This window comes from Ursus maritimus, unplaced genomic scaffold (genome assembly GCF_017311325.1).
Source record: "Ursus maritimus isolate PB19 unplaced genomic scaffold, ASM1731132v1 scaffold_27, whole genome shotgun sequence".
NCBI lineage: Eukaryota > Metazoa > Chordata > Mammalia > Carnivora > Ursidae > Ursus > Ursus maritimus.
The window spans coordinates 31316406-31342520 of NW_024425230.1; the positions used below are offsets into that span (position 1 = coordinate 31316406).

At 36.8% G+C, this 26115-nt stretch overlaps 1 protein-coding gene across 2 annotated transcripts in view; it reads right to left on the reverse strand.

Annotated features, from left to right (window-relative positions):
- BBS4 (Bardet-Biedl syndrome 4) overlaps nt 1-25129 on the reverse strand; it is a 109417-nt gene extending 84288 nt beyond the window's left edge. The window contains exons 1-2 of one of the 2 annotated variants that reach the window (XM_008708516.2): nt 25047-25129; nt 15260-15311 (exon numbers count right to left, since the gene is read on the reverse strand). In XM_008708516.2, the coding sequence (XP_008706738.1) occupies nt 15260-15311; nt 25047-25070 (76 nt within the window). In that variant the 5' untranslated portion in view covers nt 25071-25129. Of the gene's footprint in view, nt 1-15259; nt 15312-24608; nt 24973-25046 lie in introns of those variants that run through there. The other variant, XM_008708515.2, reaches the window with a different exon arrangement.
- Nucleotides 25130-26115: the final 986 nt, after the last annotated feature.

Below are 26115 nucleotides of genomic sequence, written 5' to 3' on the forward strand. Positions count from 1 at the left end.
ATTAAATTCCAACACATGTACAACACGGATGAACCCTGAAGATATTATTGCTAAATATAATAAGCCAGACACAAAGGACAAATACTATATGATTCCACTTATATGACATATACCTGGACTAATCAAATTCCTAGAGATAGAAAGTAGAATAGTGTTGGATAAAGAAAATGTGATACACACACACACACAGAGGAATATTATTCGTCCATAAAGAAGGAAGGAAATTCTGCCATTCATGACATTGGATGGACCTTGAGGACATTATGATAAGTCAAATAAAGCCATAGAGAAAGACAAACACTGTATGATCTCACTGATATGTGGAAACTAAAAGAAAAAAAATTGAACTCATAGAAAACAGACTGGTGTTGCCAGAGGTGGGGGTGGAGGGTGGGCAAACACATGAAGGGAGTCAAAAGGTATAAACTTCCAGTTATAAGATCAATAAGTTCTGGGATGTAATGTACAGGATGGTGACTAAAGTGAACAATACTGTAACCATATATCTGAAAGTTGCTAAAAGAAGAGATCTTAAAACTTACCACACACACACACTGAGAAATTTTGTAATTATATGAGACAGATGTTAACTTACTGCAGTAATCATTTTGCAATATACATATCTATCAAATCGCCATGTTGTATACCTAATGTTAATACGATATTATATGTCAATTATACCTCAATAAAACTGGAAAAAAAAGGAAAAAAAGTAGAATGATAACTGCCAGGTGCTGGGGGAAGGGAGTAATGGGGCGTTATTGTTTAATGGGTACAAAGTTTCAGTTTGGAGATGGATGATGGTGGCAGTTACAGAACAATGTGAATGTACTTAATGCCACAAAACTGTACACTTAAAAATGGTTAAAATGATAAATTTTATATTCTATATATTTTACCACAATAAAAAAAAATGCCAATGCTCAGTTCAATTTAATCAGTGGAGTGGTAGGGCAAAAGCCAGATTACGATAGACTAAGAAAACAGAGTTGAAGATATGGAGACAATGAAGATTATCTCTTCAAAAAGCAAATCAATAAAGTCATTCACTCTTATAGTAGAAACAGTGAAGTGAGATAACTGTCTATCAAAGATGCTGTGAGAGCAATTTCACGTGGATTGTAAACTGAATTAGACAACAACCACATTACCTTCTAACTCTACAATTCTGTATACACAAGAACTGAAATAGAGGAAAGGGGAATGTTATTAATGAAGTCAAAAGCATATATCTATAAAATCATTACTGGGAACCAAATATATATAGTGATTAGTCTGTAGAAAATGACATATTTCCAGAATATCTGTAACATTCCCAACCTCCACAACCTTTAAAGTCTTTAATACTGACACATTATGGGGCACCTGGGTGGCACAGTGGGTTGGGCATCTGAACCTTGGTTTTGACTAGGATCTGATCTCAGGGTCATGGGATCGAGCCCCACATCGGACTCTGGCCTCAGTGGGGAGTCTGCTTGGGATTCTCTCTTCCTCTGCCCCTCTCCCCGCTCTAAAATAAATAGATAAATTAAAAAAAAAAAAAAAGAATTACTGACACATTAAAAATACTCCATGGAGGGGTGCCTGGCTGGCTCAGTCAGTAGAACATGTCATTCTTAATCTCAGGGTCATTCTTAATTTCAAGCCCCACGTTGGGCAAGGAGCCTACCTAAAATTTTTAGAAAATATATATTAAAAAGAAAAAAACTCTATGGAAGCAACCCAAATGTCCATCAACAAAGAAAATGATAAACAAAATGTGGTATACACATATAATAGAATATTATTCAGTCTTAAAATGGAACGGAATTCTGTACAACATGCTACAACACAGATGAAACTTGAAACCATTATGCTAAGTGGAATATAAGCAAGACACGAAAAGGCAAATATTATAGGATTTTGCTTATATGAAATAACTAGAAGAGGCAAATTCAGAGAAACAAAGCAGAACAGAGGTTATCAGGGGTTAGAGGTGCGGAACAAATGGAGAGTTATTATTTAATAGGTACACAGCTTCTGTTCGGGGTGATGAAACAGGTTTTGAAATAGATAGTAGTGATGGTTGTACAACACAATGAATATAATTAATGCCACTAAATTGTACATTTAAAAATGGTTGAAGAGGTAAATTTTATGTGACATGTATTTTGCCATAATAAAAAGAAATTCTTCTATTAAAAAAAATACTCTGAAAACAAACCTCAAGCTAAGACCAACTTTCTCACAAGTAAATATATTGTCTCAGGTTGTAGATAAAACTTATCCTGGGCTATAGCCACCCCCAAATGGAAAAGGCCTCCAATGGAAACTCCTTAAAGAAAGGAAATATACCCATGAAGTAAATCAATACACTCACCTCAATGATGGATAGGGTCCTCAACTGAAAGCCAGAAGAAAGTCACCTGAGGTCATACCATAGGGAAAAATAAGAGGACTTAAGTAGCCCCGTGTAGGATATTATTTTCTCAGAACCACCAAGTAATTCTGATAAACAATTCCAAATAAGAAGTTCCTTGTTCTTGAAAAAGTTGAGATATATTTGGACAAAAATCCCAAATTGAAAGTCATTTACCCCTTCCACAGTTGGCACTCACCATCCTCAAGACCAGAGTCAAGCGAGGATTATGAGCCTCTCAGGTTGAGGGGCGGGGTGTGGTTGGGAGACAGCATCCAAATACAGACTCAGAGACTCAGTCAAAATGCCCTCGACTACTCCTTGTTCAGATGAAGTCCTTCTGCTTGCTAATCCAACTTCTGTGTGAATTCTTCATGTTAAATGTATCAGCTTCCTGCCTTCTACCTTCAAGTGTCGTACTGTTTCACCAGAGCAGTGGTTCTCAACCAGGAACAATTTCGGACCCCAGGGACATACGGCAATATCTGGAGACCTTTGGTTGTCACAACTGGGCGCTACTAACTTGCACTAGGTAGAGGCTAGGGATGCCATTAACACCCTACAACATACAGCTTAATCTCCCATAATAAAGAATTATCATGCCCAAAATGTCAATACTGCCAAGGTTGAGAAAATCTAAACTACAGGTTAATAAGACACCTAAGGATTTCACAGTGAAATGTGAAAGCTTTTTGTTCAAAATATTAATTTTTAATTTCTCAATTAAAGTTCATTAATTCTGGGGCGCCTGGGTGGCTCAGTCGTTAAGCGTCTGCCTTCGGCTCAGGGCATGATCCCAGGGTCCTGGGATCGAGCCCCACATCAGTCTCCTCCGCTGGGAGCCTGCTTCTTCCTCTCCCACTCCCCCTGCTTGTGTTCCCTCTCTCGCTGGCTGTCTCTCTCTCTGTCAAATAAATAAATAAAATCTTTAAAAAAAAAAAGTTCATTAATTCTTAAGGTTGATATTTATCCTGTTTTCTTTATATTCCCCCTTATGTTTTCCAATTCTATGATGAACTTATGTTGATTTTTCTGATTTTATTTTAAAATAAAATAAATAAAATAAAATTTTAAAATAAAATCATTATCCTTTCCTTCTTCTCTAACAGTCTATTTGCCTAAAGACAATTTCCTTCAAATTGGCTGTGTGTATTTTTTCTACTCACATTTTATTCATTATTGCTCTGTATCTGGAGCAGGAGTGACCAAAACTTGAGTTTACTGCACCACCTTAACTGGAAGCCCAATTTGACATCAGAATTCAAGAGAAAGTACTGAGTAATATTAAACCAGGTTTTACACAAAACAAACTACTTTCTGATATTCTATTCTTCAGAGTCAATCTTTTTACAAACCTGTACAATATAAAATTTGTGATTCAGATATTTACACTATTTAAAATGTTTTTATCATAAAAGGCAAAGGAAAGTAAAAGTAATCAGGAGCAGCACTACAAGCAAAGAGTCAGAATAAACACAAAGAGAAAAACAGACGACGCAGATGATGACAGAAAGAGAAGAAAGCTCAGTGCTAGTGATTCCGAAAACAACACTGTGCCAGAGGGAGGACAGACTGACAGCCTCCTGTGCATCCTCATTTGTGTATCCATAAGCCACTTACTTCTCTGTCTGTGCTCTGCAACCAGCAATGATCACCCTGACTCCTCAAAATTCACTCCCTATCAGTTGATTAAATTAAACTAATCAATGGTAATCCTATCTCCCTTGCCCATGACTGGCAGGCCTATGAATGATCCAATGAAAAGAGAATTCCTAAGAGGTTCGGGCGGGGTGGGGGGGGGCTTCCTTATTTTTAAAAGAGAACCATCGGAAGCCAGACCGTATCTCTGGCATTGGAAAAATGGATGCCAAATGCTACTGGCAGCTTTAATTCAGGAAAAAGCAGGCACTGCATAGCAGAGTGGAAAGGCAGAAAGAACTTAGGGCTTCATGTATCGTTGAATTGCCTGACCAACCCTAGAGCCCAATCTAATTCTAGACTTCTTCTTATATTAGCCGAAAAAATTCCTTATTATTTAAGCCACTTTAACTTGGATTTTCTGTTATTTACTTCTGAAAGCAACTTATGTAAAACAAGGTCTGAAGAAGATGAACAGACCCACCTTACAATTCTGTATTCCACGCTGCTTACTGCTATTATTTTGTGGACATCAACAAAAAAAAAAGAGAGAGAGAGATGCTGTAGGTACGCCATATTAATAGTAAAAATATAAATGGCCATTTTGGAGAGTAACTTGGCAGAATTATTAAAATTTTGGGGTGCCTGGGTGGCGCAGTTGTTAAGCATCTGCCTTCGGCTCAGGGTGTGGTCCTGGCGTTATGGGATCGAGCCCCACATCAGGCTCCTCCGCTATGAGCCTGCTTCTTCCTCTCCCACTCCCCCTGCTTGTGTTCCCTCTCTTGCTGGCTGTCTCTATCTCTTCAAATAAATAAAAATAAAATCTAAAAAAAAAAAAAGTTATTAAAATTTTAAATGTGCATACTTTTCTTTCCAGATGTCCAATATACCAAAAAGTGAAAAATTAGAAACAAATGTTTCGAAAAGGAGAAGAAACTATAATATATCTACAGTATGGACTAGTATATTCAAAAATAATGAAGTGATTTTGACCTAGTGACATGGAAAGCCCTCCAAGACATACCAACCTAGCAAAAAATAGGACAGTTACCATTTATATAAAACACCTACACAGCAGTAAACTATATATTTATATTGTATACATATATACACATACATATAAATGTCTAAATAAAGCACATTAACTGGTAACAACGATTAACTCTGGACTGGATGATGATTTAATGAGTATTTTAGCTTTCTTGAACTTGTTCAAACTTTTTAGAATAAGAATAGATTCATATATGCCTGATGTATTTAAAATATTTAGGCAGTTTAAAAATAAAATCTAGGGGGTGCGTGGCTCGCTCAGCTGGTAGAGCATGCAACTCTTGATCTTGGGATCATGAGTTCAAGACCCATGTTGGGTACAGAGCTTACTTAAAAAAAAAAAAAAATATATATATATATATATATATATGAACTTAGAAAAATACATCCTACTATAGAAGTTTTAAATATATAGAAAGGAACAACAAAAAATTAAAACCTCACATGTTCACACTACTCACAGATAATCATGGTTATCAATTTACCATATTTCTTCCTAATCTTTTCATATGTGCATTTTAAGAAAAATATCTGAAGACAATTTTAAATCCTGCTTTTAAAAAATAACCATTATTTTAAATAGCTACGCAGTATTTACTTGCATGAATGAATGATCACTTAGCCTTGTTTTACTGCTGAATATGTAGATTGTTTCCAATAAACTACTATTAATAATTCCGTAATGAATATCTTTGCTTAAGAAAAAAATCATTTATGTGTTGAGGATACTTTATTAGGATAGATTCTTAGAACGGGAAGTACTAAGTTAAATAATATGAACTTTTACAGTTCCTAATACTTACTGAAAAACTTCTACTCAGAAGTTATTATGTCAATTCATACCTGCATATTTCTCCGCATATAAGGCTGCCTTGGAAATTTTTAAATATAAACAACTTACTCATCAGTCTAGTTCTACATGTTACTTAAGACAAGAGGAAAAAGAGGGTAATGCTTAGCTAAAACTTTACTTCCAAAATTAAATCAAGACTAGACTCTCAATTCCTTTAAATCTTTCTCTTCAGACTAAAGAGAGAGAAAAGAATGTTGGCTTTTTTTTAACTAAATGGTACTCTATAAGGTTCTTAGAATCAAAATTTTAAATAAAATCCTGAAATAACTGAAGCATACATCTCTTAAAGGAAAAAAAAAAAAAAAGACATGAATCGATCACTATTAAAATAGGCCTAACCTCAACAACAAAAAGACAACCCAATGTAGAAATGGGTAAAGCATTTGAATAGACAGTTCTACAAAAAACATATACAAACGGCCAATAAGAACACGAGAAGAGATGCCCAATACCCTTCATCGTTACGGAAATGTAAATGGCAACCACAATGAGATACCACTTCACACCTACTAGGACAGCTATTTTTTTTAAAAAAAAGCAGCAGCAGAAAATAACAGTGTTGGCAAGGATGTGGAGGAATTGGAGCCTTTGCACATGCAGCTGCTGTAGAAGACAGTTTGGCATTTCCTCAAAAAACTAAACATAGAATTACCGTACGATCCAGCAATTCCAATCCTAGATCTACACAAAAGGAATGAAAGCAGCGTCTCAAACAGAAATTTGTGCACCAATGTTCACTGCAGCATTACTCACACAGCCTGAAGTTGGAAACTACACGTGTCCATTAACAGATGAATGCATAAACAAAATGTGAGATACACATACAATGGAATATCATTCAGCCTTTAAAAAGAATGAATTCTGTACATGTTGCAGCACAGATGAACCTTTAAAACATTATGCTAAATGTAATAAGCCAGATACAAAAAGACAAATATTGTGTGACTCTGAGTATATCAAATATCTAGAATAGGCAAACTCCATAGAGACAGAAAGGAGAAGAGAAGTTACTAGGGACTAGGGGGTAAGGTACAACAGAAAATTATTGCTTAATGGGTACAGAGTTTCTGTTTGGGATGAAAGTTTTGGAAATAGATAGTGGCAATGGTTGCACAACATTGTAAATGTAACTAATGCCACTGGATTGTATGCTTAAATTGGTTAAATTTTAGATTATATATTTTTTACTACAATTTAAAAAATAATAATGTAATATACCAAAACCATTGAACTCTATATTTTTTTTAAGATTTATTTATTTACTTTTGAGAGAGAGAGAGCAGGGGGGAGTGGCAGAGGGGGAGAGAATCTTAAGCTGACTCCGCACTGAGCACAAAGCCCTATGCGAAGCTCGATCTGACAAACCTGAGATCACGACCTAAGCCGAAACCAAGAGTTGGGTGCTTAACTGACTGTGCCACCCAGGCACCTGTAATTTTAAAATATTTTAAAAGATGTTTTTCTGGGGGCACCTGGCTGGCTCAGTTGGAAGAGCATGTGACTCCTGATCTCAGGGTTGTGAGTTCAAAAACCCACACTGGGTGTAGAGATTACTAAAAATAAATAAACTTAAAAAAAAAACATGTTTTTCTGCTCTAAAATCAAATCTAGGACTATATGTTACAGTTAGCTGTCATGTCTCTTTAGTCTTTAATTTTTGCCTTCCATGACCTTGACACTTTTCTTTTTAATGCAGGCTAGTTATTTTGTAGACTACCTCTCAATTTGGGCTCATCTAGTATTTCTTCAAGATTAGATTGAAGGTATTAATTTTGGCAAGAATACCATACAGTGATTTAGGAAGCATAGGATACTGATTTGCTCCATTACCGTGATATTTAACTTATATCACTTGGTCGAGGTAGTGTCTGGAAAATGTTTCCACTATGAAGTTATTACTACTTTATAATTAAAATGTTATCTTATGGAGAGATATTTAGAGGCTTATGTAAATATCCTGTTTCCCATCAAACTTTTACCTACTCGTTTAGCATCCATTGAGGAGTTTTGCATGAATCAATTATTGCTATGATGGTTGCCAAATGGTAATTTTCTATCATTCATTCTACCCTTACTAGTTATCATTCTATTTTATAAGAAAGAGCTTTTCCTTATTAGTATACTTCTATCAGTATGCACTGGTGTATTCTTATTTTATTCCATGTGTTATAATCCATTGCTATATTATTGGAGGCTTAAATCACTCCAGAACTGGCCAATGGCCAGAGAAAACCCTTCAAACCCACTTCTGTGTCTTTATGACAAACTTCCATCACTCTGTAAGCCATTCTTTACTTTCTGGCACAAGATATCCCAGGTTCACCTTGTACTCTCCTAGCATTACTCAAGGAATTAGGCATTTCTCTAAGGAACCCTGGTTCCTTTTACTGGAGAACACTACATAGAAACTAAGATCTGGGCACTAAACCATGCTCATGGTTACTAGGGTGTCACTGCTGCTAACCCTTCTCAGTGGACAGAAGCAGGGGAAAAAACATATTCTGTAACTCTGTATCTATATTAAAAGCCATGCCTTCAATACTGATACCTCCAATTCCAATCCAATCTATTAGGGTTTAATCTCACCTCTCCTCTTTCTATATTATGTAACTCCCTTCTCCAACAGTAAGAAAACTTAACTCTAATAAACCATAGTATATTTGCTTCTGCTAGCATTTTATTTTTAAGACTTTTGTTTTCCCAATTTTTATTGAAATAATAAATGATTCCAAAAGTCGGAACTACACAGAAAGACATACCTAAAGAAGTGTCATACCCCCCACATCATTTCCACGGCATTTCCATACAAGGCCCTGTAGACAGCCAATCTCATTTGTTTCTGATACATCCTTCTGGTGTTTCTTTTTTGTGAAAATAAGCACATGCATATTTTTTATTTCCCCTTCCTTCTTATAAAAATGTAGCATACGGCAACTACTCATTTGTACTGTTTTTTTAAGACAAATGATTTATCTTCGAAATCACTCTATATCAAATCACATTAATCTTATTATTTTTAAAAGCGCCATAGTACTCTATATTATGTGGCTAGACTACAGTTTACTCAAACACTCTTCACATTACAGGCATTTAAGTTTCCAATATTTTACAATCACAGTGGTGCAAAGAATAAGAGTTAATAAGTCTTTGTTTATTGTCAGAGACATTATCGTCAGAGTAAAGTCCTAGAAATGTGATCATAGAGTTTTATTAGATATTGCCAAATTCCCTTCCATGATAGCCGTAACAATTGAGACTCTCACCAGCAATGTAAGACAGTGCCTGTTTCCCACAGCCTCACAAACTGGATGTGTACTCACACTATATTTTAGCTACCCTAATAGGTGAGAAATGGTACCTTAGTATGGATTTAATTTTAATTTCTCTTACTCTAAGTCAGGTTGAACATATTTTTCATGTGCCCAAAGGTTATTCTTACAGTGTGTGTGTGTGTGTGTATGTGTGTAAATTGTGATTGTGTTTTATCCATTTTTCTATTGAGTTTTTGGTCTTTTTTCCCCCACCCCCAATTTTTTTTTTTAAAGATTTTTATTTATTTATTTGACAGCGACAGACAGCCAGCAAGAGAGAACACAAGCAGGGGGAGTGGGAGAGGAAGAAGCAGGCTTCCAGTGGAGGAGCCTGATGTGGGGCTCGATCCCGGAATGCCAGGATCACGCCCTGAGCCGAAAGCAGACACTTAATGACTGTGCCACCCAGGCGCCCCCCCACCCCAAATTTTTAAGAGTTCTTTATATATTAGGGATATTAGCCATTTATATGTGATATATGTTGCAAATATATTCACCCACTATATTATTCCTCTTTGTCTTTCCTTATTGTGCCTTTTGCCAAGCAAAAAAGAAATTATGAGGTAATATTTTTATGAGGTAATATTTATCAATCTTGTATTGCCTTTGGCAATACCTTCTTTTAGTACTTGCATGGTTAGGTATTTTACGTTTAGATTAGATCTCTGACCCATCTGGAGTTTATTCTTGTGTATGGTGTGAAGTATACATCTAATTTTTTCTTTATCAAAATGGCTATTCAGTTGTCCCAGCACCATTTATTTAAAAAATACATCTTTGCTCCAGTAATTTGAGACACCATATACTTTATCATATACTAAACTGCCAAATGTAGGGTCACCTGGGTGGCTCAGTCGGCTAAGCATCTGCCTTTGGCTCAGGTCATGATCCCAGTGTCCTAGGACTGAGTCCCGAGTTGGGCTCCCTGCTTAGCTGGGAGCCTGCTTCCCTCTCTCCCTCTGCCACTTCCCCTGCTTGTGCTCTCTCTCTCAAATAAAGAAAATCTTTTTTAAAAAAATAAATAAATAAATAAATTGCCAAATGTACTTGAGTCTATTTCTGGGCTTCCTGGTTTTTTTCCACAGCTTCTCTTACTTACTTTTTTTTTTTTAAGATTTATTTATTCAAAAAGAAAATTCATTTATTCCTTTGAGAGAGAGAGTGCATGCAAGCAGATGGAGGGGCAGAGGGAGAAGGACAAGCACAGGCTTGCACTGAGCATGGAACCCACATGGGACTGGATCTCTCGACCCTGAGACCAGGACCTGAGCTGAAACCAAGAGTTGGTTGCTCAACCGACTGTGCCACCCAGGCGCTCCTCCGCTGGTTTATCTTCTAATCGTGTACCAGTGATATACTGTTTTAATTATAGAGGCTTCATGGTATTTTTAATATCTGTTAAGAAAAACTGTGAACTTCAGGCCAGTAAACTAGACAATTTAGATGAAGTTAAAAAGATTCCTTGAAAGAAATAAAGTACCAAAGCTCAATTAAGAAGAACTAAGTAACCTGTTTAGCCTTATCTCTATTAAATAAATTGAATGTGTTTCTGAAAACATTTCTACAAAGAAAACTCCAGGCCCAGATGGCTTCACAGAAACATTACAACAAATACTTAAGGATGAAATTATTCAATTCTCCAGAAAATTAAAAAGGAGAGACTATTTCCCAAATCATTTATGAGTTAAAAGGAACATTCATACTTTGTAGAAGGAAATATAAAATGGTTTAACTACTTTGGAAAACACTTTGGCAATTTCCAATAAAACTAAACATATACTCACAATACCATCCAGTGATGCCATTCCAAGACACTTCACAGACGAAATAAAAATATGTTCACACAAAACCTTCTAGGCAAATGTTTACATAGCAGCTGTATTTGTAATAGCCAAAAACCCAAATGTCCTTTGGTGAATGGATGGATGAATGAACTGCAGTATACCGATACAAATGAATACTACTCATCAATAAAAAGAAACTCAAACACACAACAACATGGATAAATCTCAAAAACATTACACTAGGCGAAAAAAGCCACTCAAAAGGTTATATGATGTTATGCTTCATTAAATGATATTCTCGGAGCACCTGGGTGGTTCAGTTGGTTAAGTGGCTGCTTTTTATTTTATTATATGTTAGTCACCATACAGTACATCATTAGTTTTTGATGTAGTGTTCATGATTCATTGTTTGTGTATAACACCCAGGGCTCCATGCAGTGCTTTTGGCTCAGGTCATGATCTCAGGGTCCTGGGATCAAGCTCCGCATCCGGCTCCCTGTGGAGCCTGGTTCTCCCTCTCCCTCTGCCTGCCAATCCCCCTGCTTCTATACTCACTCTTGCTCACACGCTCTCAAGCAAATAAATAAAATCTTTAAAAACAAACAAACAAATAAATAAATAAATATTCTCAAAGAGACAAAACTATAGGAAGAAAAAAAATCAATGATTGCGAGCAACTGGGTTTACTACAAAGTCACGGTGAATTTTTGAGGCTGATTAAGCTGTTCTATATCTTGATTGTGGTGGTAGTGGTGGTTACATGACTATTTTCATTTGTCAAAACTCCCAGAACTTTATACTTTAAAAAAAGGGTGAATTTGATTGTAGGTAAATTATACATTATCATACAAACACTAATCTAAGCAAAACTGGAACAGCTCTATTATCATCAGACAAAGCTGACTTCAAATAAGGAATAGTATCAGGAAGAGAAGAGGGATATTACCTAATGATAAAAGAGTCAATTCATCAAGAAGTCAAACAATCCTAAATGTCTATGCATCCAACAACACATATTCAAAAGATACAAAGTAAAAACTGATAGATCTTTAAGTAGAAACAGACAAACCCATAATTACATGTGCATACTTCAACACTCTTCTCTCATTAAGGATATCAGTATCTTCTTGGTAAGGATATTAATATCTGTATCAATAAGTACATAGATAAACAACATTATCAAACAACTTGACCTAACTGACATTTATAGATTATTCCATCCAACAGGACAATACATATTCTTTTTAAGGCACATGGAATATTCACCAACACAGACCACATTCTGGGCCATAAAACAAACCATATAAAGTATGTTCTCTAACCGTAAGTAGAATTAAACTAGAAACTAATAACAAACAAAAATCTGGAAAAATTCCTATAGATAGGGAAATTAATCAATACCTTTCTTAATTGTACAAGGGTTAAAAGGGAACACAAAGGAAATTTTAAAATATTCAGCATTGTATAAAAGTTAAAACGTAACATTTGAGATTTACATGAACAAGTTAAACAGTGTTTAGAGGGCAATGTAAAGTACTAAATGCTTATAACAGAAAAGAAGAAAGATATCAAACCAAAGATCTACGTTTCTACCTTAAGGACTGCAAAAAGAAAAATGAAACTGCAAATTAAACACAATACTAGATACGAGCAGAAATCAATGAAATTGAAACAGAAAAGAGAGAAAAAAAATAACATCAAAAGTTGGTTCTTTGAAAAGATCAATAAAATGGATAAACCTCTAGCCAGGCTGATCAAGGAAAAAAAAACGACAGTAGACATAAATCATCAAAATCAGGAACAGAGGGAATATCACTATACATCCTACAGACATTAAAAGGAAAATACACGAGTATCATGACCTTCATGTCAATAAATTTGATAACTGAGATGAAATGGACAAATTCCTTTGAAAGAAAAACATTACCAAAGCTCTCCCTAAGGAAATATGTATCATCTGAATAGCTCCTTATCTATTAAAGAAATTGAGTTTGTACTTAAAAGCCTTCCAACAAAGAGAGATCCAGACCTACGCTGCTTCACTGTCACACTCTAGCAAACATTTAAGAAAGACATAATACCAATTCTATACAAAATCTTCCAGGAAGAGAAGAGGGAATAACTCCCAACTTATTTTAAGGCCAGCATAACCTGATACCAAAAAAAGACAAAAGCATTGCAAAAAATAATAATAATAATAACTATAGACCAACATCCCTCATGAACAGAAGCAAAAATCCTTAATAAAAATTAGCAAATTGAATCTAGTAACATATAAAAAGGTTAATACCTCATGACCATGTGGGGTTTATCCCAGAATTCAAAGGTTGGTACAACATTCCAAAAATTCAATGTAATTCACCATATTGACAGAGAAAATCTTGGGCTGTGGAACCCAGAAATTAAGGGCAGGATAAGAGGTTATACCCTCGATATTTTAGGTGCCTATATCACTACCTTGCACAACTCCAAAGGTATCATCTACATCGTAGTCATTGTATTCTACGTGAATGATACAGCTGGAACTGTAAAATATAGTGGTACTGCAAATGTGTAAAATCGTTGACCAAAAGGCAATGCAACTTTACACCGGACTAAAAAAAATAAAAGATCCCGATGAGATTTTTACCTTCCAGACGTTCGACTTGGCCTTGTTGACACTGAAATACTCTGTTTAGTCCTGAACTCTATACTTCCAAGGGGAACAATGAATTTCACCAGAAAACTACAGCAATAATGACAAAAGAGTTCTAGACATTTCATATGAAAAGAGTTAAAAAAACTGGAAGGCACATACTACACTTCAATAATTTGCTTATATCTTATATGCCCTGAAGACTGTCAATTCCTGAGGGCAGAATCCATGCCCTATTAATCTTTATATTTCCCCCATAACTATCATTGGTCCTGGAAATGGGTAAGTACTCATGTATGAGGGATTGAGGAACAGGGAAAACTAAAGTTTAATCACACAAATCAGAAGGTGGGAAGAAAGGATTGGAAAGGGCACTACAGCACTGTTACTTCTTATAGCATAACGTGTCAAATGTGACCCTTTGCCCCATAGCTATCAGCTTTGTATCTCATTAGCCTGAATTGGGCACGTGCCAATTTTTGATTGGTATATACTAATTACAGCTCTCCTAGACTGAGAGTCAGTCCAACCATGGAGTTTGACTCTGGAGGAAGCATGGAAAGAACACTGGAGCGACAATCATAATACCCACTAGCCCCACCTAACTAGCCAAATCACCCCGGCGAATAAACAAAGTGACAGACATCACAGCAAGATGGTTCTCATGTCCAGAAATGATGTAAGAAATATTAGCAACTATGTCAGATACTAGAAGAAACACCTAAGCTTCACAAATAATCTACGTTATAGACGTAATGCTCTTTCAATGAAGATGTATTCCTGAAAAACTCTTTGAAAACAAATTCTGAAGGCAATCATATTTTCCAACAACTTGTATTATAATTTCAAAGAGGAACAGAAATGCCCCAAGTAGGCTAAACAATTTATTGGCAAAATGAAATTTAAAAATCTTAGCAGACAAGAGGAAAACACATGCTGCAAAAGGATGTATTGCCTATTAACCATAACTCATAATGCAGACATATGCATGACCCTGAGCAAGTCATGCCCCTTCCCCTCAGCCTTGGTTTCCTCATCTGGAAAATAATAAATAAATGGGTAAATAATAAAATAGATGGTCTCTTCTGCTAAATAAAAAGTTAGGGTGTTAAGTTTGTTAGGCATCAGACATGTTTATTAGACACTGACAGAATATCCAATGTAGTAAACTACAATCTGATGCAAGCCTTCCTAAGACTTTATAAGTTATTTCTCTAAATAAAATAGAACATAGCTCTATCAGACCTTTAAATGCAGCTTTTCATAGTATATGCCCTTACCTAGTCCTCACAGACTCAATTTTCATAAAACCTTGCACTTACTTAACATAGATATGAGATTATGCGAGGCCTGATATGTACAATGGGAACTTCACAGTGTTTTTTCTGCAAGTAGAAAATACACACTTACGTAATAATAAAGCTCCATTTAAACATATTTACAGGCAAAATCAATCCCAAAATATCTAACAACGCCATAAAATAAAAGCTAGTTATGGAGCAATATTTAGACTATTATTGCTTTTCTCCAAAACTCACGTTTTTAAAAGCTCTAATGCATATAGAACAAAGAATGAAATTGCGTACCAACCTTTTTTCAGCCGGGGTTTCTGAGATTCAACAGAAGCAGGAAACGGAGTCCTCTGAAAAGAAATTAGTCTATGTTAAAGCATCACCATAAATCTTGCTAACTTAAAAAGGCATTCAAACAACCATAACCACTAGCTCTCCAATCATGCGATTAATCCATAACTATGTACAGGCACAAAGAAAAATTAAAAACCATTTTTTAATATAATATGGTTTAAAAAGCAAATGTCAAGTCAACTTTTGCTATCCAAACTATTAATAATGTATAATGCATATTTACAATATATACTTATGTGTAATATATAATTATATATATATTTTTTAAGATTTTATTTATTTGGGGGGGGCATGGGTGGGGGGAGGGCGAAGGAGAGGGGCTCTCAAGCAGACTCTAGACAGAGTGAGGAGCCTGCGTGGGGGTTGATACCATGACTCCAAGATCATGACCCAAGTGGAAACCAAGAGTCAGACACTTAACCAACTGAGCCACCCAGACACCCTGTGTAATATATAATTATAATGCATAAAATGTGCACAAATAAATGTACAAAGCTCTTAAGACACTACATATTAGTATTATACTTAATACTATACATCTTAGCACCCAAACCAAGAAAGTAGTAACTTTGATAAAAAGAAGTTTATGAGGTCATCTATACAGAAATTACCTAGCACTCAATTCCAGGAGTGGTTTTTTTTTTAAGATTTATTTATTTAATTTAGAGAGAGAGAGAGTATGAGCAGGGGGAGGAACAGATGGAGACGAAGAGAGAATCCTCATGCAGATTCCCTGCTGAGCACGGAGCCTGATGTGGGGCTTGATCCCAGGACCCTGAGATCATGACCTAAGCTGAAATCAAGAGCTGGCCACTTAACCAACTGAGTCATCCAGGCACCACTAGAAGGGAGTTTGGTTTTTTTTTTTTTTAAGGGACATTACTGAATATAAAAAATACTATCTTATACTGTAACTTTGCAGAAAATCTTCAAATGGATTTGTCTTATAACTACTTCCTATGTTACATATGATATGGTAAGATATAAGCAAAAATAATGGCTGAAAATTTCCAGAAGTAATGAGAGACACTAATCTTTAGATTCCGAATGCTCAACCAATCCTGACCAGGTTAAATGGAAATAAATCCATACTAGCATACATCACAAGGACCTGCACCAGAGACAATAAGTTCTTAAAAGCAACCAAGAAGAAAAGTATCACCAGATAAGCTATACAGAAAGGACACTTAGACTGACAGCTGACTTCTCAACAATTAAAAATGGGAAATAATAACCCATAAAGACATTGTAAGAAAAATCACTCCCATGTCTCAGGTGCCAAGTAAAATGAAAGTTAATCTAACACAATGTCAGCAAACTATGGACTGCAGGTCAAACAAATCCTGCCCATTTTTATATGGCCAACAAAGAATGTTTTTTACATTTTTTAAAAAGATTTTATTTATTTATTTGTTTGTTTGTTTGTTTATTTATTGGGGGAGGGGAGGGAGCACTTGTGCGAGCAGGGGCAGGTAGACTTCACACTGAGTGGAGAGCCTGATGCAGGGCTCAACTCCAGGACCATGAGATCATGACCTGAGCCAAAGCCAAGAGTCAGACGCTCAGCCGATTGAGCCACCTAGGCACCCGTTTTTACATTTTTCATAAAAGTTTTTACATTTTTTAAAATTTTGTAACACCTGAAAATTACACAAAATTCAAATTTAAGTATCTAAAATAAAATTTTATCAGAACATAGTCACACACACACGTTTATTTACTGTCTATGGTTGCTTCCACACTTCAACTGCATGGTTGAGTTACTTACGACAGACACAGGACCATAGAGCCCAAAATATTTATTACTGGCCCTTTACAAAAATAGTTTGCCAACCTCAGATCTAAACTCTTACATCTATCAAAACTAACTTTCAGGGCACCTGGCTGGCTCAGTCGGAAGAGCATACAACTCTTGATCTCAGGGTTTTAAGTCCAAGCCCCATGTTGGGTGTAGAGATTACTTTAAAAAAAAAATCTTTAAAAAATTGTTTTGTTTAAATAAACTTTTAAAGGATATACATTAGGAAAAAGGAAAAGAACCCCAGAATGAAGGAGTGAAATGAGCAAAGGAATTGGCAAAATATGGAAGTATTCTAAATATTCACTGACTGAATAAAACAAATAGAAGTATAATTTGTGGTGTTGAGAAACATAAAAACTACAAAACTGAACAAGAGTAGCATGAACTGGCAGAAGACAATGGGTAATAAAACATTTGATAATCCCTTCCATTACTGAGTTTTAAATTTGAACTTTCAGTTGAATATGTATTATAAAAAGAAAACTGTGTACTCACTAAAGGAAGACTAAAGAATGGAGTATATAACAAGTAATGAAATGAGAAGAGGAGAGAGAGAAAAAAGAGAAACTCAGGGAAAAAAAAGCAAGAAAAGAAGGAGAAAGGAATGAAATTCTCCAGTTAAATTATCAGGATGGATCTTTTTAAAAATCTAGATCTATGCTATTTATATACAGACATCTAAAACAGGCAAAGAAAAGCAAAGTAAAAGATGGAAAAAGATAAACCAGGAAACAAAAAGATAACTAAGGTAGCAATATTAACATTAAACAAAACAGGCTTCAAGAGAAAAAGCTTTTTGGGGTGCCTGGGTGGCTCAGTCATTAAGCATCTGCCTTCGGCTCACATCATGATCCTGGGGTCCTGGGACCAAACCCCACATCGGGCTCCCAGCTCAGCAGGGAGCCTGCTTCTTCCTCTCCCTCTGCCCCTCTTCCTGATAGTGTTCCCTTTCTTGCTGTCTCTCTCTGTCAAACAAATAAATATAATCTTTAAAAAAAAAAAAAAGCATTTTATCAGGAAAATGAATTAAGATAGATCAAAGACTAAAATGAACAAGGTAAATTTAAAAACCTTTAGAAAAAAATATAGGATAGAGAAGGATTACTTCAGTAAGATATAAAAGTACAAACCAATTGAGAAAATATCTAAATATTCAACGACATTAAATTAAGAACTGCTGTTCCCAAAAAGGAAGTGAAGATAGAAAACTAAGAGAAGATATTTGCAATACAAAGGAAAAAAAAAAAATAAGAAAAGAAATTTTAAAAAAAAAAAAAAAAAAAAAAAAAAAAAAAAAAGATAAAGGATTAACAGCCAGAAACTATAACTAACTACAGGGGTGCCTGAGTGGCGCAGTCTTAAGCGTTTGCCTTCGGCTCAGGGCGTGATCCCAGCGTTCTGGGATCGAGCCCCATGTCGGGCTCTTCCACTGGGAGCCTGCTTCTTCCTCTCCCACTCCCCCTGCTTGTGTTCCCTCTCTCGCTGGCTGTCTCTGTCAAATAAATAAATAAAATCTTAAAAAAAAAAAAAAAGAAAGAAACTATAACTAACTACAAAACAAACAGTAAAAAGAGAACAGTAAGAAAAACAGCAAAATAGAAAAATAAGCAAAACATGAGGCTCCTGGGTGGCTTAGTCAGTTAAGCGTCTGCCTTCAGGCTCAGGTCATGTCCTGGGATGGGCCCCCTACCAGGCCCCTTCCTCAGCAGGGAACCTGCTTCTCCCTCTCCCTCTGCCCCTCCCTCCTACTTGTGTTCTCTTGCTCACTATGCTCTCTCTCAAATAAGTAAAAATTCTTAAGAAAGAAAGAAAGAAAGAAAGAAAGAAAGAAAGAAAGAAAGAAAGAAAGAAAGAAAGAAAGAAGCAAAACATATGAACCAGGCATTGCACAGAAAAGGAAAAGAGACAACCACTGCTGCTCCACCTCATTAATAATCAGGTAAATGTCAGTTAAAATCACATTAAGACTTCATTTCCTATCAACCATATTGACAGAATTTAAAGCTATGACAATATCAAGGATGTAAGCAATAGGAACTGATGGTAGAAGCATGAACTGCTAAAACCACCTCAGAGTTTCCCATAAGTAATGCAGTTGAAGATATACCTACTCCATGTATCAACAATCCATTTCTAGGAATACCCTGGAAAAACTCTTAGATTAAGAGACATATATAAGAATGTTCACAGGCTTGAGACATTCTTACTCCTTACATTTTGCACCTTAAGCACCTCACTTGCCTTACCCTGGCCCTGCTCACAATAACATTATTTTCAATAACTAAAAATAAGGGGCTCCTGGCTGGTTCAGTCAGTACAGTATGTGACTCTTGACCTCAAGGTCATGAGTTCAAGCCCCATGTTGGGCATAGAGCTTACTTTTATTTAAAGTAAATTTTAAAAATTTACTAAAAAAAAAAAAAACTAAAAATCAGAAGGAAAAAATAAAGTTGAACTTACAGGCTCAAAGAGTACAAAAATGATTGCCAGGGTGGGAGGTAGGGGAAATGGGAAGACATTGGTAAAAGGGTACAAACTTTTAGCTGTAAGATGAATAAGGCCTAAGGTGACTCTAGTTGATAACACTGTATTGAATAATTGCTAAAACAGTGGAACTTAGATGTTCTCACGAAAAAAAAAAAGGTATATACGTGCAGTGATGGATGTGTTGTTAGTAACTTGGTGGGAATCCTTTCACGATGTGTATCAAATGATCACACTGTATACTTTAAATATCTTATAGCTTTGTCAACTGTACCTCATTAAAGCTGGAGAAATCAGAACTCAGATCTCTGTCTATTAGAATGGGTAAATTAATTATAGTATTTTCCTTTAATGGGATAATACACAGCATTGAAAAATGAATAAACAATTTCTTAAAACCAATATGTTATCTAGAGGTATTAAATATGGCAAAACTGTAAGTAAGAGCAAAAGAATAATTAACATAAAACTGATGAAAGATATACTTCTGATGGGAGAGGAAAATGCAGTAAGGGAAGAGACATTTAGGAGGATTCAAAGTTATTGTTAATGACCCATTTCTTAACCTGTGAAGTAGAAACACAAGTTTCCATTATACTGTTCTTTAAAACTTGCCTATAACCTTTTATTCATTCTTTTAGAGCTAAGATATACTTCATAACAAAAAAAAATCCTCAAAATAAAACAGAATACATACTTGTACTATTAGCTATTTTATTATCTTGACTTAACAAATACAGAAATCTCACTAAAACAACCCATTTTAAAATGGGTAAAAAATCTGTAAAGATACTTCACCCAAGAGAAATGGATGAATAAGCACATAAAAAGATACCCAATACCATTATCCATTGGGGAAATATAAATTAAATATAAATATAAATATATAAATATAAATTAAAACCACAATAACCACTATACATACACTAGAATGAGATTAATATTAAAAGACTGACAATATGAAGAACTAACAAGGCAAGGATGTGGAAAGCTGAAACCCTCACAGACTGCTTGTGGGAATGTAAAATGGTATATAGCCACTTTAGAAAAGTTTGGCATGGGGTGCCTGGGTGGCTCGGCCAGTTAAGCTTCCAACTCTTGATTTCTGCTCAGTTCGTGATTTCAGGGCCCTGAGGTCAGGATCGCCAGATCGAGCCCCCTATCAGGCTCCACGCTTAGCTCGGAGTCTGCCTGTCCCTCTCCCTCTGCTCCTCCTCCCACTCACTCTATCTCTAAAATAAATCAATAAATAAAATCCTAAAAAAAAAAAAAGTTTGGCAGTTTTGTTTTTTTATTAACATACACTTACCATACAACCCAGCAATTTCACTCCCTGATAAATAAAAATATATCCATGCAAAGATTCACAGCAACATTATTCGTAATAGCCAAAAACAGGAAAACAGTCTTAATGTCCATCAATTGGTGGATTAACAAAATGTATATACTCATACAATGGAACACTGCTTAGAAATAAAAAGGAACAAAGTACTTCTATGTACAATATAAATCAACCTAAAAAACACGCTAAGTGAAATTCAGACACATAAGACTACATATTGTGTGATTACATGAAATTGTAGAGAAGGCAAAGCTATGGAGACAGAAAGCAGATCAGTGGCAGCTGGGGTTAGGAGTAAAGAGTAGTTGCTTGCAAATGGACCCAAGGGAACTTTTTGGAGTGATGGAGTTAAGTGGATTGTGGCAGTATTTTACTAGTTGTGCAAGTATATAAATTTACTAAAATCGATCAAACTGTACACTTAAAATGGGTGAATTTTATGGTATGTGTATTATACCTCAACAAAGCTGTTTTTAAAATGCTAAAGAACTCTATTTTTTATCTAACTGGGATTTTTTTAAAAGATTTTATTTATTTAGAGAGAGCACGGGGGCGACTGGGTGGCTTAGCAGCCTGCTTCTCCCTCTCCCGCTACTGCTTGTGCTCTTTTGCTTTCTCTGTCAAATAAATAAATAAAACCTTTAAAGAAAAAAAATAGAGAGCACACACACGAGTGGGGGTAGAGGGAGAGAGAATCTCAAGCAGACTCCATGTCCAAGGCAGGGCTCGATCCCACAACCCTGAGATCATGACTTGAGCCGAAATCAAGAGTCAGACGCTTAACCAACTGAGCCACCCAAGTATCCCTAACTGGGGTACTTTAATCTTAAACTTTGGGGAACATATTAAGAACCTTAAAGGCTTAGGTTGCCTGGCTGGCTCAGTCAGCAAAGCATGCAACTCTTGATCTTGGGGTTCTGAGTTCCAGCCCCACATGGGCATAGAGATTACTTAAGAATATAGATAAATAAAAATCTTAAGGGCTCAAAAAGCATCTTCATGAGTCAGCAACCTTTCTGCATTAAGGTGAATTAAAATAAATTATAATTTTTTAGAGAGTCTCTTTTTCAAAAAGTCTTTTAGAACATTTTGAGACAGAAAGGATTCTATTAGCCCACTTGATCTCATTTATAGCTGGGATGTATGTAGAATTCATTACGTCCTTCTGGTTCTTTCCTCATTTTTATGTAGTTCTGTGATCATTTATTCATCTAACAAATATTCATGTAATATTTGATATGTGCTAGGACTATATCTGAGCCAATACAATAGTAATCTTTGTTTTCCGTTCTGCAAGGTTTAAATTTACAGTAAGAAAAATAGGTATATATACAAATACATTGAATAATGGGAATTAGGGAGTTACAAAAAAATTTCTAAGTATAAATCATAGAAAGCAGTATTATTTGCTTTTATTTTTAAGATCTCTAAATCATTTCTTATATATTCTTAAATAAAATATAAATATCAGTCCCCAGTTTTCTGAAGGAACTAACTGGTAATAGTCCTTGGTAGTTTAGAATTTCTGTGTGTCCCACATTAGACTAGGTTTATTCCATTTTAGTAGGATGTCTCCTGGCCTCAAAGCCTTTATTTTTACTTATGCATTTGTTCAAAATTCTCTCAGTTTCAAGTCTTTTAGTCTTCTCTCCTCCACATCTATATACCCATATCTACCGATCTATGTGCTTTTATGCCACAAAATTAAGATCACACAATATACTCATTAAAAAGCAAAAAAGGGGAGTGCCGCAGTGGCTCAGTCAGTTAAGCATCCAACTCTTGATCTCTTCTCAGGTCTTGATCTCAGGGTTACGTGTTCAAGCCCCACATTGAGCTCCACGCTGGGTGTGGAGCCTACTTAAAAGAAGAAAAAAAGGAAAAAAGGCCCAAAATGGTGTTGTTTATGGTAAGTACCATGTCAACAAACCAAGAATGAATGAATTACACTTTCTACCTCTCCCAGGAACAGAATCTTAAACCAGTCAATCAGAAATCACCCAATCAGGGGGCACCTGGCTGGACCCAGCAGTTAAGCGTCTGCCTTCAGCTCAGGTCATGATCCCAGGATCCTGGGATTGAGCCCCAAATTGGGCTCCCTGCTCAGCTGGGAGCCTGCTTCTCCCTCTCCCTCTGCCTGCACTTCTCTCTCTCTCTGTTTCAAATAAATAAAACCTTTAAAAAAAAAAATCTCAATTAAAAAAAAAATCACCCAATAAGTATTAGTGAGGTAATATGCCCGAGAGACACCTGGCATCACCTAAAGGAAAGTGACCTTGCAATAAGCAACCTTTTTGTCTAGTATAACTTCCCTGTTCCCACTCCTTTCTGCCTATGAAAGCCTTCCATTTTGTACAGCACTTCAGAGCTCCTGGCTGGTAGAATGAATGCTGCCTGATTCATAAACCACTGAATAAAGCCAGTAAGATCTTTAAAGACTACTCAGTTTTGCTTAACACTCCACTCCACAACTAGCTTTTTAAAAATGTAATACCATCCACATCAACATAAATAGTTCTAACACTTTTTAATGGCTACATAATAATCCTCAGAATGGAAGTACCAGATGTCATCTATTACCTTATTAATGCGTATTCACCTTGTTTCCAGCATTTTGCCACTATAAACAATACTGCAATGAATACCCTTGTACTACACGCTTATATTTTGCTTTTATTTCAGTGGGATACCAGTCTGTTGATTGAGTGAACGAGACTGTTGGGCCTTTTTAATTTTATTACAATATACCAGATCACTTCCAAAAAGGGCAGAAATTCAAATCTCCCTGTAGCGGTAAAGTGAAAAGATGAAATTACTACAAATACAGCACTGTTAGCAATAAACTTGACAATAATGAAAATAATCAGTTAACTTCAGGCTCAAGTGCTAAAGTCATATTGAAACAAAACAGCCATTCTCTTTAAAACACTATTTGATTCAAAAGTACAGGACAATTCTGCCACCATAAAAATCAAGTTCACATTTATTTATGAACACCTATCTCTACCTGCAATGAGCACTAGAGAATATTTATAGTATTTATAGCATTGTGTTACCGGTGTACCTTAAATTTACGTAGGTGAAGTATTTTCTTTGATGTGTTTCTAATATCTAAAACCCAGTAACACAAATCATGCTATTTAATTTTTTTTTTAACTTGTAGCTTAACAAAAGTCTTTGCTTTGGGTCTCCTTCCCTGTATTCAGAGTTGTGTGATTACACCAAAAATAATTTGACTTCTCTGGATATGAAAAGAGAATAGAAAACAAACCCCCCTGACAGATTACCATTGGCCTTGCTCCTTAACGGCCAAAACTAAGCTGTAAAACAGCCAAAAACCGCTATTTTGTCTCCTAGATTTCCCAGGGCGTTTTTCAGAGGGCAATACATTCCAAATAAACAACTGAAGTCATTCTAACAAATGAGCAGAATATGCTTTGAAACCCAACAGTAAAACAAAGTAGACAAGGTTTCACATTTAGAACTTTGCAGAAATTAGATCTAATTACAAATATACACTTCACAAATAACTACCACTGGGTCAACCCGAATTCATCCGGGCAGCTCTGTGGAGTTTAATTAATACCTAACTCAGGCTTCAGCTGAATCCCAAAACAGCACTTTCCTAAACTAAACTACAACAGAGAAAACATGGTCCCGACCCACCGGCAGAAGGCAGTGACGCTCAAAGTTTCCAGGCTTTGTCATATTCAATTCCTAATCCTGGGGATTAACACAAACGGTCTCTGCACAGACGGTAGTGCTTCCTTTCCAAACCTCGCGAGACAAAAAAGATGGGACTAGCAAAAGAGCCGTTTCTGATGAAAATCTCCCTTTTCCGTCCAGCGCACCCCAAGAGGGACCACAGTCCCAGCACAGGCCCCGCGCTGCAAAGAAGTCAGCCTTGCCCAGGCGGACCACCTCCCAGGAGCGGGGCCCTGTCGCCCCGTGCACCCCGAGAGGCTCCAGACCCGGCTCCGCACTTCCCCAAGGCCAGCTGCGTAGGACACAGTCCGCCCACAAGCCTGCCTAGCCTCTCTGCTCCGCCCGCGGCGGCCCTGTCCCGCCGGGCAGCTGGGACACTAGGAGAATCTCGGCGCTCACCGTCGCGAGTCTCTCCTCAGCCATCTTGGCTCCGCCCACCGCTTCGCGGCCGGAAGTTGGCTGTTTCCCAGACGACCAGGCAAACGGAAGTCGTGGAACTGAGGAAGCTGGGAGGGGCCTGAGACGGGAACTAAAGAGATCCTGGGGCCGAACGCTTCACTTGGGGGCGTCTTCAGGAAAGCTGGAAAGGTTGGATCCTGCTTCACGGACGGTTTGACGCAGATGGGCGGGTGAAGGAATACCTAGGCAGTTCTCTTCCTCCCGGGCAACCCCTGACCGCCCCCACGACGTTGTCTTGGGCGCTGCTGGAGAAACTCGCGACCGCGCCGGCTGGAATGGCCAGACACAGCTGGGAAGGCCGCCCAGTCCTCCCGCCACTTTGCGTTTATTTCAGTCCTTCCGGTAGTCCTGGCCCCCAAGCCCTAGGGTAGAGAACCCCGTTCTCGACTTTCCCAAAACCTCCTCGTTGCTTAGCTGTCACTGTCTGGGGTATTCGCCTCACCAGACTCCCACTCTCTACGCCAGAATTTGCAAATCTGCTGCCCGTGGGCTGCGTGTGAGGGCAGTCTTGTTTTGATGGGAAATATTTAAAAACCAGGAGATTTCACAAGAAAGCCAGAAACCCGGCCTCGGGGCATGTAAAGATTTGACAATGGGCTTCCACTCCCAAATGTCAGTAAAACAGATGTGAAAAACCGCTGCAACTGTACATAGTTTTCGCCATTTTGCCACAGTCCACTTCCTGATACACTTAAGCCGCTTTACATTACCCATCTGCCCCTAGTGTGGTGAGTTAAAAGTTTAGTTTTTCCCGTGAGTGATCATGGAAATACATATGGGCTTTGGAGTCAAACGTGAGTCGTGAACTTGACTACTGCATGACATGAGCCAGTCATTTCTGGAGCTTCATTCATTCTAGTATGTAATGAACAAAACTAACAAGATCCCTGCACCCACAGCACCAACCTTAAAGTAGAGAGAGGAAATCAGACATTAATAACATAAGCAAAATTTATGAAGAAACAGTACACTAAATAAATACAAATGGCTGTTAAACATGAAAGTATAA